Source organism: Ammospiza nelsoni, chromosome 22 (genome assembly GCF_027579445.1).
Source record: "Ammospiza nelsoni isolate bAmmNel1 chromosome 22, bAmmNel1.pri, whole genome shotgun sequence".
In the NCBI taxonomy this organism is placed as follows: Eukaryota; Metazoa; Chordata; class Aves; order Passeriformes; family Passerellidae; genus Ammospiza; species Ammospiza nelsoni.
Window position 1 is genome coordinate 4,658,691 of NC_080654.1, and position 13,449 is coordinate 4,672,139.

Genomic DNA, 13,449 nt, shown 5'->3' on the forward strand with positions numbered 1-13,449 from the left:
AAGGGTCCCGTACCCCCAGCAACCCCCACAGGCCAAGGAGTTGTTTTTGACAGGAATAGTGGATTTGGCTTTACAAGCTGTGGGTCTGCTGGTAGATAAAACCAGCACTGGAAGATAAAAGAAACAATGGGAAGGATTTAACTTACTGATGAATGGAAAAAGATATTTGCTTTTACAAATAAACATCAGGGTTGCTGATAAATGAAATTGGACATTGAGAGATGAAAGAAACAATGGGGAAGAAAAACCCCTAAATTCTGCAAGAATTAAAAATTAAAAGGGAGGGTTGTACATTAGAGGGAAATCTTTGGGATCAGGTGTTTTGGGAAGTCTGAACCTCTCAAGTACCTCAGACAATGGAGAAAGAGAAGGGAAATGTGGCTGGGAAATTGGGATAAAAAAGGCGGCTGTGTACTCCAAAAATTGGAGAGACCCCAGGGGAATGCCCCATGGCCTCTCCCTTTATTGGAATAAAGCCAGAAAGGACTCCTCTGTCTCCGTTTTGGACATAAACCTCTGGTGTTTGTGGATTAATTTTCCTGACATTTTGAAACCTCATCATGGGAAATCTGGCCTTCTCTAACTTGCCTGATGCAACTTACCAGCTAATGCATCAGTTTCAGGCTACCAACTCAGTGGTTGCTCACTATTATTTCCAACAATATTCTCAAGAAATCATTGATTCAATACTGACAATTTGAGTGCAACTAAAACTTCCTATCAGGCAATTCAGTACCATTGGTCTCCTTGTTAATTTGCAAAGTAAGAACACAGAAAAAGGTCACAAGTGTCAAAGATGCCATTCAGTAACACAAAGCAACAAACCTAAACATACTGATGTGAGCTGATATGCTTACACTGGGAGACTGTATCACAACATGCAGGACACAGCAGGAGAAATGTTTTTCCAATTCATTTTTATTTTGGTTTCCATTGTTTACAGCACTGTTACAGGACTAAGTCATGCAAATTTATCACCTTAAATACAGCAGAGAAAACTCACTGGTAAGAGTATTTCGAAGAGCTCCATCAACATAATACAACAGGAAAAGTAAGTAGCAGCAATAAGATAAAAGTGCATTTAGCTGACCTTCTTTAAATGGGAGTTTGGGGAAGACTGTTTCTAGAATTACCTGTTTTAAGGAATAGTTTAGCATTCTTTATGAAAATCAGAAGAGAACAAACTCATGATAGTGTTCATTCCTCCACCACTCTCAGTTAAAGAAGTACAGCTGTAATTTGTTTCAGAGGAATCCAGCCTATAGGCCTGTCTGTTAAAAGTTTGATTCTCGATCTTTGGGCTTCCAGGACAAGGTTACACTCACACACGTTAGCAGTTTTGCTTCTGAAAAAGTTCAAGTGGTTCTTTCCCCCATTCTGTAGGTCAGGCTTCAGCTCTGCACTGAGAATGCCAACAGCACCTGGGTCTGAGCAGCATCACACACACAGCAGCAAAACACTGGGTTCTAGGAAGCCATCAGTCTCTTTTCCCTTCACAGATAAGACACTGGCTTAAAGATCAGCTCATTTATCAGATTTCCCCTGAAGGCCTGAAGAGATAACACTACCTCATCAAAATAAAGCAGTCATGAGCTGCTAAGCAGTAGAACATCACCTCTGCCTTGACCTGGAATTGACAATGTGCTTGTGCATTGAGGACTCAATAGAACAGAACGTGGCTGTGCATGCAACAGCTTGAGAGACCAAAGATTCAAATTTATTCAACCAAGACCTGCAGCAGAGTAAGACTAGATGATTCCACTTACTCCAATATACTTCACCACAAGCTCAGAGTACCCACTGCCAAAAGCAAGGAGTTGAATTTCTTTCTTGCTCGTTCTCAGATTTTATCAAATCTATGTTCCCATCCTGGTGGATACCTGAGGAACTCAGTCAAGGTAAAAACACCTTCTGACAGAAATTCTGAGCTTTTCAGTTTGAGCTGGAGTCAAAGCTTTCTACTGGAAGGGAAAGGTTTGGTTCCTTTCTGCATTCTAGGGATGTCTCACTGCCAGCTCCTACACAATCAAGATACCTCAAGTCTTTCTATAAATCTCAGTACAGCCTTACCTAAGAAGTACTTACTGACATTTCACTATTTTTACTCCCTCAAGCATCAGGCAGCTTCTTTCTGGAAGTTCCATGATATGAAAAACATGTGACTTATCACATGCACATATATTCATACCTGAGCATTAATGAGAAATCCTAATGCCATTTTCAAGGGAAAAAGTCTCTTTGTCAGTATGAAGAACATCCCACTGCTCAGTAGTTCAGAATTCAGCTGGGACCTGCTCAAGGACAGCCCATATTCTGTGTGTGTGTGATGCTGAAGAGATACAGGTTGTCACTAACCTCAGGACTACAGGATCTGATTCTGGATTCCTCAGATATTTTGTAGGTAACAGAAAGATTATAACCAACACATGGCAAAATACTGACCTACAAGGAGAGAAAGAAGCTTGCAGTAGAGGAACTTAATCCTACTCAAGCTCCTAAAGTCAGCCAGAATTTCTTCTCTGCCAATTCCAACTGGAAGAGACTCAAGTCCTTACAATTCCCAATTATTATATTCCCAATGCATCAGACCAAAACTCAACAATTAATTTCATGTATTTGCAAATAAAGAATGTATTTTAAAAACTAATTTGCTTTAAGCCATTCTTGCCCTGACATGAACCACAAGAGCCACAACTCCCCCCACCCCAGAGGAGCTGTACTTGCCAGCATGTTCTGATACTTTTAACAGAAGATAAAAATACCAAATCCTATTGCTGCCCAGACTGTACATCCTGTGGGAACTCTACATGAAGCAACATCTCTTCCAGCGTGTCATCCACATGCTGTTCTTGTGGCCAAACAGTGGTAATGGAATTCCACAGGCCTGCTTCCAGAAAGACAGCTGTGCTTTTCCAAAAAAAACCCTACATTCCTCAACTGAGCTCATCATGCAGTGCTTTACCTTGTGTCAACTGGCTTCTCTTTCCTAGTTTTCTTCTTCAACAAGCTGCCAAATTATCAGCACTATCTCCTTCACAGGAACTAGCTCTGTCTTTGCAAACTATTTGTCCATGATGGGGAGTGGGCCAGACTGTGTTATTAGAGCTCTTAAGAGGAAGAAACTAACTCGAAATTCACTAAGCTTACCAAACAAAATCTTAATCCCTCCTGCTCCAGAGGAGAACTGGGTTTTGTTCACAGGTTTAAACATCCTGAGAGCAAAAAACCTTTCTATGTAGTGACACTGTGATTTTGTTATGTTCTAGAATAACGGAATGTTAACCTCAGACAAGCCTGTGTGGGCTATAAATGCTTTGTGAAACCACCACCATGTCTGTGTGTGTGGGATGTGTTTAATCAAACAGCTGCTTGTCACACATATGTCAACCTGGGGCTTCAAAAGTTCTGTCTTTATGGAGTCATTTGTTTTACTTCATAAAGATGGGTCAGAATAACTTTTAACCTGATAAACATTTGCTTGATTGCTTTAAATTTGTTTAAAGCAAAATAAAGTACAGTAAAAGCCCCCTGTAAATGTATAAAGCACACACTCCTCCTGAAGTAGCCTGGTCTCACAAGGAAAAAGAAGAGTTATTAACAGGTAGAGTTTGGAGGTGGGACACAGAACAGGGAAGCAGAATCCTACTGTTCACACAGCAACTGGAAACACAGCAATTTGCTCTTGCTCATTCCCTTCAGGGAATTCCATCACCCACCATGTTCTCTGCAGTAATTAAGAGAGCACTGAAGGGAAACTGTTGTTTTTCTCTTTTGCTCACACTATCTGCTTTGCTGCAGGTACTGATGTGTGAACATGTTGAGCTCGCTGTCAAGCCAGCCTGCTTTGTTCCTGCAAGGACAGAAAGTTTTGTTAGATGAATGAAACAGTGAAGGAAGTCTTTCTGATTTCTCGAGCCAGTCAGAAAGAACTGCAACAAGAATAAATACACAGCAAGGCATGGAGTGCCAGAGGTTCACCAAAAGGCTGCTGCCATTCCTTTGCAGGTCAAGAATGCTTGCCTGGTGTCAGTCCCTAAGCTTTGAGGTTTAAACAGAGATTTTGGACACAACTTCACATTGGTCTTACTGTGCAGGTAAGGAATGTTTGAAAAAGTCTTCCCAACATCCTCTGCAGGGTAAAGAAAGCAGCAGAAAACTGAGTACAAAGGTGAAGGCAAGACTTTTTGCATCATTTTATAAGGACCTGAAGGAGCTTGTAGGAGTGGAAGACTGTATGGTTTCATAAATGGGAAGGAACTGTAATTCCAAAAAAAATTAAAAACAGGAAGAAAAAGGTGCTTTGTGGGACAGAAGCTTTAAATGACTGTCAACAGTCCATAGGAAAGTACCTAGTGAAAGGGAACATGACTTGGTAGGGAAAAGTGCTGACACCTGCACATCAAGTGCTATGACTAAGACAGAATGAACTCTAAGCCACAGCTCATATGAACATCCTGGGGCAATCACATGAAAAACAATTATATGGAATAATCAAATCTCACCTGAGCAGTTTTGCTTTGCTCTGCAGTGAATCCAAAACTTCTATTTTTTTATTCATGGCAGAAATTTCTTGCTCAAGATTGTCCCGTGTGACATCCACTTGCTGACACAAATGAGCAAACGTTCCAGCAAGCTCTCTATGAAACAAGAAGAGTTGTGTATAATGGAAAGTAAGAGCAAGCAGCACATTCAAGGAATAAATCCCTTTGATGTACAGGGATGGTGGTATCGTGATTCAGACACTCATCTTTCCACTTCTGCACAATGTCAGAGCATTTTGATTTGAGACATGGAAGTAAATTAAGACTAATGCCTAACAGCACTCAAACACTACATAATCAAAATAAAGTAATATTATTTTAAAACATGTGTCATTACATTTCTGAAAATCTGGAATTCAGCATGAATAGAAGGAATAGCACCAAAAAACCCCAAACAGCAGAATTTCCATGAGGTGTTAGCTGAATAGAGGGAACTCACTGCTGGACTTGGTGGCTGCAGTTGGAGCCTGTGTAGCTGACGATGAGCTGCAGTTTCTCCCCAGCATACTCCACAAACTGCCTCTTGAAAGCTCTCTCCTTGGCTTTGGTGGTCCAGGTAAGGCGCTCGTACACATAGAGCAGCCCATAAAGGCCAAAAGAGAGAGCAATCAGTCTCCAACCCACAGCCTTCCAGACCTAAAGAAGCACAAGGATAAACAAATTACACATTACTGATATTCACTCCCAACAATGGTGCAGACAGCATTGCAAAATCAGCTCACTGTACTCAAGTGGAAGATCAAAGGAGAAAACAGAAAATCTATCTGTCAATAGCAAATATCTACAGGATTTGGCAGTGCAAGTGCTTTTTACATCAGTGCTCCAACTTAGGTTATAAAATACCACCTAGAATGCACACATACCACACCACCAACCACGATGATCCCCATGGAAGTCCGGGAAGTTAAAGAGGCCAGTCCAGTCACCATGGACACCATGAGTTCTTCCTGGGTCATAGAGCCCTGAGGCAAAGGAGGCAGACTGGGATTTGCTGGTGTTAAAGGGCGCTGAACCTAATTAGAAAAGCAGGGACAAAACAAAATCAAAGAAGAGAATAAAAGGAGGTGAACTGCTGCTCTTCACACCAAAGGAACTTCAGCAGGCATTGAAATAATGAATATCTACCCCAGTCACTCAGTGAGGTATCTACCTGGTCATTATAGCCCATCAAGGCCCGACGACCATTCTTTGGTCCCAAAAATCTGTTCACCAGCATTGTCCATCCCAGAGAGAAATGGAATTCTATGTCCTCCTGGAAGTCAGCACAGAGCTTGTCACAGTTCAGGTCGTAGCTGAGCCTGAAGCACTGCCTGGGAATTAACAGGTCTATCTGGCCCCACACAGACACTGGGAGGAGGGGTTTTAAACCATCTACACAGAGAGAAAACAAAAACATGCAAAAAATAGCTCATGTTCACAAGAATTGACTGGTCTTGTACTCTATAATCAAGGTGCTTATGGCTTGTTTCACCCTCTACACTCAGTTTTCTTAGTATGTTAAATTTTATATGCCAAGCATGTTACAAAGTAAGAGATACATCATCAATTACTATTCAATTCTTGGTTCTTCAGACCAACCAGAAGGAAATCTTTCTATAAACCTTTCAAAATCCTTATAGGCAGCTGGTGAAGTTTACAGATTAGCAAGACCTTGGAAAACAAAATCTGAAATCCAGTACTTTAGGCACCATGGTCCCATATTCAGACAGGCACTTAGTTCCAAGTAATTTGTATTTCATTAGGATTTGGTATGAGAATCTCCCAAATTTCGCCAGTTCCATTGTAATGAGCATTACATTGTCATGCCACCCAATGTCATGAGGATTACACTGTGACTGTACATATTCATTAGGAAATCACTGCATAAGCTCAGACACAGAACTAGTCACTCCACACAACAGCATTACTCATCAAGATGGAAACTAAGATGGTGTCAGCTGCACGTCAGCCACTGGATTAATGAGAAACCCAGAACATGTACCTAGGTATTTCAAAATGCAACTCAAGGGAAGAGAAAGGGCAGTATTGCCTGTGGAACTGACCTATCATTTCTTGCTGCACTGTCTGCAGGGATGTTGTGATAGCACTGGAGCAACGATCTGACATGTTACGGCCCAGGCCTTCCTCGATGTGTTTATGCAGCTCCTGACAAACAAAGAAAGGGTTAAGATTAAATTGTTAAGATTAAAATAAACATAGCTAAGATGCAGACTGAAGGTGCTAGAGCTTGCTAGTTAAAAAAGACCCTCCCAAAACAGCAGCACACAATCTGTCTGCCCAGTTTTTTAACATTAATATCATACCTCCCTTACCTCCCTCCATTTTTCAGTGAAAGGGATGAAAAGGCAAATTTAAAAAAATCTCACATAGACTCTAGTTCAGGAAAAGTTCTGTTCAACCTATATAATATCATATATCAATTTATTGATATATTATTATATACATGATATCATGTATCAATTTACTACAGAGATTATTAAAAAACTAAATCTTTAGCTCATATCCATCCATCATAGCTGGAAGATTGAAATGCCTAACAATGAGCTGACATAATTACTCACAACTAAAAAAGGTCTCTTAAATTGCTTAAGCAAACATCACTTACAGTCTTGTACACTTTAAGAACTACTTGAGATGGGTGGAAATCTGCTTGGTATTCATCTACCAACACTGACAGCCGTCTGATTTCTTCTGCCATTGCATTTGACACCTAAAGATACAGCACAGGAGAGAAAATGGAGCTTCTGAAAGCTTTTCTCCTCTTCCCATATGTAACTCCCACATTTTTAGTGCTTCAAAGCTTTGTCAGCACTGTGCATTTTCCTCACCATGCTTGTAGCTGTTTCACACAATCAGTTTTCTGCAGACACTCCTCCTTACCTGCCTCTCCACCTCTTCAGTGATTTGTTTGATTTTCCTCTTGTAGTCTTGAGTAAGGAGCTCCAGCTGTTTGTCAATGAAACCCAGACGATCCTGACGGTCCTCTCGCATTTCCAGACAGTAAACTCTGGTGAAAAAAAAAAACTGTCCATCAAAATGCCAAATAAATGCAGTTTTGATCTATAAATATATTTGAATTCCAGAAATAAGACAGATTTTCCTGCGCAGTAACAAAACATGTCAATATCTGCAACACATTACACAGTCATGGATGGCACAGGACAAAAATAAGGTCTTTTCTCAATACTTCATCATTCACTAGAAGCAACACCACCAATACAAGTCCTTCCTGCTGTCAAACATGCTGGATTCTGGTTTGCATTTCAGATATTCATGTTCCCTTACATTTCTCCCAGAATACAAACTGCAGTTATGCAAGCACCAGCAGAGTTCTCACCGCTGTTCCTGGGCAGCAACGTGCACGGAGTCCATGATGAGACGAACATCTTCCGCAATCTGCTTCGCTCTCACCGTGTGCTGCTCGAATTTTGTTTTCACTGCTGACTGTGAGATACATTCCTGTACACAAAAAGCAGCCCAAGATTAGCAGATACTAACACAATTTCTCCTTCCTGTACAATCTATTTCCAAAATATGTCCCCACAAGTGCCAGTTTTTCAGGAGTAAAATCTAACCAAAATGTTGGCACATAATACTCACCTCAAACCTTCTTTCGAAGCTTTGAAATTCAAGCATTCTTACTTGAAATCCATCTGCCAATGCTCCACCTGAGAGAATGAATGCACAAAACAGCCATTTAAATCTTGAGAAAGCAATCAGATGTTGGACATCAAGAAATGCTCTTGCTTTACACTGAAGCCAATGTAAAAGTGCTAAGTCACCCCTTCTGTTGCGATTGCCTTATTAATAATTTGGCCTACCCCAATTTTATGCATTTTTTGAAACAAGATACTCTCTGTTTTCATCTCTGTAAGTCAATGGAAAGTTTCTGCTAGTTTTCCTCACCTCCTTCTGGCATCCCTTGAGCCCTCTGAATCCTGGCATTGAGCACCTCTTTTGCAGACACAAAGAAAATTCGATCCCCTGCCTGGGCTCGGTCCACCACACCCAGCTCATCCACCAGGAAACTGGTGCAGCGCTCCATGTGCTGCCGGCGCACCTGAGTACAGCCAGGAGAAACCACACATGCAGTTAAATCCACATTATCCATCTCTTAAAGGTTACACCAGGCACCCCAATGCCCTCTGCTGGTCTAAGCTACCAAAGGAGCATTGAAGAAAAAAAAAAAAACCTGTTATTTTATGGAATTTTCCAGAGGTTTTCTAAAGTGTTTTAACTTTTGTGAGACTCTTGGTTTCCTGCTCAGGAATTTCAAGGGTCATGTCCTCATTACTAGTCTATGTTCCCTTGAGTCTCCACACTAAGGTGATAATGATTGTATCCCCAAGGACCAGAGTCAAAACAGACTCCATAACATCCATGCAAAGAGAAGTAGTTTAAACACATCACAAACCTCCTCCATGTATTCTGGTTCTGAGGCAGATGCATCCCAACGATTATTTAAAATAAATATATTGGGTCGAGACAGACGTTCATTCACCTTGTGAAAGAACTGCTTCTCCTAAGGAAAATGAAATAAAACCTCTTTAAATTAATATGTCAAATATTTTTAACCTATAGCCAAATTCATTGAACAGGGGACTTGCACATACAGTTTGCATCAATGTTGATTCAGAATTTGCCACCAGAACAAACACATCAGCATCAAGACAGAATTTGTCAATCCAGCTGTCCAGCTCGGTGGTTACATCAATGCCAGGGCTGGAAATACAGAGAAATGAGATATTACTGTGCTGTGAATACAGCAAAAACAGAATTTAAGAAGTTAGTAAGAGCTTTTCAAAGCATTAATTTCCCATGCCTGAGCTACACTACCCTGAGGTGACAGAGTACAGGCTAAAAGGAAGTAATGACCAAGAAAATCTCACTATTAATTACAGCAAGGGACTTTGATCACTGTCTTAGATTAGAACCCTTGAGGTTTGTTAAATATATTTGAAAACATTTCCATAATTAGCCTGTGATAAGCAGGAAAGGAAAGAAAGCTATTTCTCACCTGTCCATCAGCACCAGGTCGTCCTTTAAGAGGGAACACTTGGAATTGGGCCACATTACACTGACCAGGCTGCCAGCATTCAGATGTTCATCCTGGTGAAGGGCATGAGCCAGCTGGTTCACAGTCTAGGAAGAGATGAAATAACATTTCCTGTTTGCCAAGACCCACTAACACAGTTATCTCCCTTCAGGGCCGTTCACAGACAATTTGAGATAAAGCCCAAGTTCAAATTATTTTCTCTCTGGAAGGTTTTCCACATAAAACCTTCTTGAGTGTCCTAGAAAAAAGGCAACTGCTAGTGAGAATCTATGAGAGATTTTTCCTGTCAGGAAAGGATATTGAGGAATTACCAGGAAGTCTGTGATTCTGTCAGTTATACAAAGCTCAGAACTTCCTGAGTCATTGTCCCCTGCTATCAGTAATAAAGACATGTCATCTCTTCCATAAAATGAGCAAGTCCCCATTCTGCAACTTGCTTCTTACATCTAACAAAGACTCATTCTTCATCTCCACTCCTTTAATGATTAAAATCCTTAACTGTGACTATGTTTTTCCCCTTTCCTCTTCTCACATTTCTGAAGAGCTCTTATCCTTAACCTTATGCTTAAGGAGATTGTACCTTTACACTCTTCTTTTCCTCTGAACCTTCAGTCAGCAGGAAAGCCTCGTGTCCATCTGTCCCTTCCACACGCAAGAAGCAATTAGTGGTGTGTCCAATTCCTGAAGGGAGCACCTTGTCCCACAGCATGGCATTTATCACAGTGCTCTTCCCATTGCTTGTCCTGCAGTCACATTAAGCACAGGGTTTCAGGCTTCCAAGAGCCAGGTGAGCTCATTTTGATGTTGCAAAACCAAGTTCTCTACAGCCAAGTTGTAACAATTTAGGTGCCGGAGGCAACCTGCAAAAAGACTTTTTTATTTCCCTATTTAAAAAATTCTTCAAATTGAAGAATTATGTGATACAATGCTTGTTTCCAATTTACAAGAGCACCTATATCAGGGACATTACAAGCAAAAGCTAAAGCATCAGTGTTTATATAAATATTTTTTACTGGCTACAATACTCAAATGCTTTACTGAATGGGGAGCATAGGCAACACAAGCATGTGACTCACCTCCCAAAAAAAGCAACTTTCATGTGTCGTCTTGCCAACACTTCACTGATACCACTGACTTTTGACAGGTAGCCTTTGACTTCCAGTACCTGCTCTTCTGTGGTGACAGGATCAAGCTCTGCATTCTTGTGTGTCTCTAAAATCAAAATAGATCATGTCTGTGAATGCCATCTGGGTCAGACTGGGTGAAATCCCTCTCTGTGATGGTACCACTTAACATTTATCTATGTCCCACAGCTTGCATGGGTGTTCTTGACACAGGCAATGACACCCTGAAGCAATTTTACAGTAGCATTTATCAAACTGACTCTTTTTTGCATCTCATAACTGTTCATGGCCTTGAACAGAACAGCCTAGAGTGCAAAGAGGCCAGCACCCTTAGAGATAAAATCTGTCTGTGCCTTAAGCTGTTAAAGCTAATTACTGGTGTTTGTTACATGTCAGTGGCAATGATGTGTCCAGGCAAGAATAGTGAAAGGATTACAGGCAAAAAATACCTACTGGGGTTGTGTAATTAATTAAAAATCTCCCAAACATAAAAACAAAGCACAGCTCCCTAACTAGCTCAGTTTCTTAACATGCATGAACTTCACATCTTCAAATATGAACCTGAACTCCACCCAAATCCAACAAAATAATTTTTGCTTTTTCTTCCAAACATGAATGCACAAACAGACATGCATGTATAAATAAACACAGATTTAGCAGTGCTGTTTAACTGACTGAGGGGGCTGGTGTGTGTTTTGGGGAAATAATAAGTAGGCAGAGCTTTCTTACACACTCACAGTCCAAGAACTCAAATTACCTTCTAGGAATGAGGAGCTCTCGTTGATGTATGCAGCCAACTGTTCAAAGATACCATTGATTTTCTTCTTTGCAGTGACAAAATGTTTAAGTGGAGAAGCATTTACCTCAGCCATGTGTCTTTTATCCTTCTTCACTGCAACTATTGAGTTGGAACGAGTAAACAGCAGGGACATTGCGCTACAGGGAAAATCCAGCAAAGAGCAGTGTCACCAAGTGCCACCACCTGTCCAAAGAGTGACAGGACAAAGGGGAAAGTCTTTCCATATACAGAGGGCAGGGTTAGGTGGGATATTGGGGAGAGATTCCTCCCTGTGAGGATGGTGAGCCCCTGGCAGAGGTTTCACCGAGAGGCTGTGGCTGCCCCATCCCTGGAAGTGCTCAAGGCCAGGCTGGACAGGACTTGATCCACCCTGTCTGGCAGAAGATGCCCCTGCCCACAGCAGCAGGTGGAACTGGATAATCTTTAAGGTCCCTTCCAACTCAAACCATTCCATGACTCTGTGATGCAACCAAGCATCTTTACAAGAACTAGATAAATATGCATTTTAAGGACTATCTTCTGTCTTTCATAAAGAAATTGTTCCACTTCATCAGGAAAAAAACCCCAAAACTCTTTCTTTCTCCCTTCCAATAAACAGGCTCGCAGCGATCACTCCTCCCCATCCTCTGCTTACTTTCAGGATGAGTTACGTTTTCACAAGTCACACATGGCCAGCCCGAGGCCCTCACGAAGACAAACGGCAGCAGCTTTCCCTGCCTTCTCCCTCGCCCCGGCCGCACTCGGTCCCGCAGCTCCTTCAGCGACGCCGAGTCCAGCCGGTCTCCACCCCTGTGGCAGAGTGACCGACGATGACGGACAGAGGCCAGCGAGCTCCGCCATCCCGGTGTGCACGGAGAATGTCCCCGGCTCTGCTCCCCCGCCAGCCCTGTGTGCCCAGAGAATGGCCCCGGCTCCATTCCCTCACCATCCCGGTGTGCCTCAGGGATGCTCTGGGCTCTGCTGCTCCGCCATCGCGGTGCTCGGAAAGTGTCCCCAGTTCTGCTCCCCCGCCATCCCGGTGTGCCTGGAGAATGTTCCTGGTTCTGCTCCCCCGCCATCCCGGTGTGCCTCAGGAATGCCCCCGGCTCCATCCCCTCACCATCCCGGTGTGCCTCAGGCATGCTCTGGGCCCTGCTCCCCCGCCATCCCGGTGCCCGGAGAATGCCCCGGCTCTGTGCCCCTGCCATCCCGGTGTGCCTGGAGAATGTCCCTGGTTCTGCTCCCCCTCCATCCCGGTGTGCCTCAGGGATGCTCAGGGCCCTGCTCCCCCGCCATACCGGTGCCCGCAGAATGTGCTGGGTTGACGCCCCGGCCGGACGCCGCCTCCCCTCAGCCCTCAGGGGCGGGAGAAACGGGCGGGAAGCGCCCGCCTCGCACCCCCTCAGGACCCTGCCCCAGCGGGTCCGACACTCACCTGTCCCTGCCCTTATCCCTGTCCCTATCCCTGCTTCTCCAGAGACGGCCCTCGGAGAGTCTGGGCCGGCCTGGAGCAGCTGTCGGATCCCCTCGGCCCGGCCCGGCCCCGCCCGTGGCTCACCTTCACCGCCTCTCCCGCACGGCCGCCATGTCACCCCGCGGCGCCGTCGCCCGGGCGGTGCGGGGAGGGGTTTACGTCATCGCGGCGCGCCGGGCGCGGGGCACGCTGGGAGTTGTAGTTCCCGCCCTGATGGCGGGCGGCAGCCCGGGCCCAGCTGAGGAACAGAGCCCACAGACCGGGAAAGGGTCACGGGAAAGGTTTAATGAGAGAAGCCGTGCTCAAACCGTACAGCTCGTTATCGCCACCACCGAACCGGCCCGAGGAAACACACAACAAAAGAACAACAACGAAAAAAAAAACCAAACAAAAACAACCCCAACATTCCCCCCTCCTCCCGCAAAAAAAATAAAAACAGAAACTAAAAACCCAAACAAAACAAACCCCAAAACCAA

General features: G+C 43.5%; 1 protein-coding gene across 3 annotated transcripts; it reads right to left on the reverse strand.

Annotated features, from left to right (window-relative positions):
- Nucleotides 1-900: 900 nt before the first annotated feature.
- On the reverse strand, nt 901-13,115 carry MFN2 (mitofusin 2). Of its 3 annotated transcripts, none has more exons than XM_059487288.1 (19): nt 13,058-13,115; nt 12,155-12,309; nt 11,479-11,657; nt 10,674-10,809; nt 10,178-10,340; nt 9,559-9,683; nt 9,155-9,263; nt 8,956-9,063; nt 8,448-8,601; nt 8,142-8,209; nt 7,879-8,000; nt 7,422-7,548; nt 7,147-7,251; nt 6,584-6,686; nt 5,692-5,912; nt 5,405-5,554; nt 4,981-5,177; nt 4,503-4,637; nt 901-3,850 (listed from the first exon to the last, which is right to left on the reverse strand). In XM_059487288.1, the coding sequence occupies exons 3-19, from the start codon at nt 11,651-11,653 to the stop codon at nt 3,781-3,783; spliced, it is 2,268 nt and encodes a 755-aa protein (XP_059343271.1). In that variant the 5' UTR covers nt 11,654-11,657; nt 12,155-12,309; nt 13,058-13,115; the 3' UTR covers nt 901-3,780. The 3 variants fall into 3 exon arrangements, with proteins under 3 accessions (XP_059343271.1, XP_059343273.1, XP_059343272.1); XM_059487290.1 differs by having other exon boundaries at nt 11,479-11,703; XM_059487289.1 differs by lacking the exon at nt 13,058-13,115 and adding an exon at nt 12,798-12,911.
- Between the last annotated feature and the right edge of the window lie 334 nt (nt 13,116-13,449).

Bases quoted from the DNA above. Each gene is read 5' to 3' on its own strand.
- MFN2 (XM_059487288.1), bottom strand. From the start codon at position 11,653: ATGTCCCTGCTGTTTACTCGTTCCAACTCAATAGTTGCAGTGAAGAAG. The intron at 9,264-9,558 runs GTGAGAAATAGC...CTGTATTTCCAG, and splicing joins GACCTGGTGCTGATGGACAG to CCCTGGCATTGATGTAACCA. The intron at 5,178-5,404 runs GTATGTGTGCAT...GTGCTTCTTTAG, and splicing joins TCATCGTGGTTGGTGGTGTG to GTCTGGAAGGCTGTGGGTTG.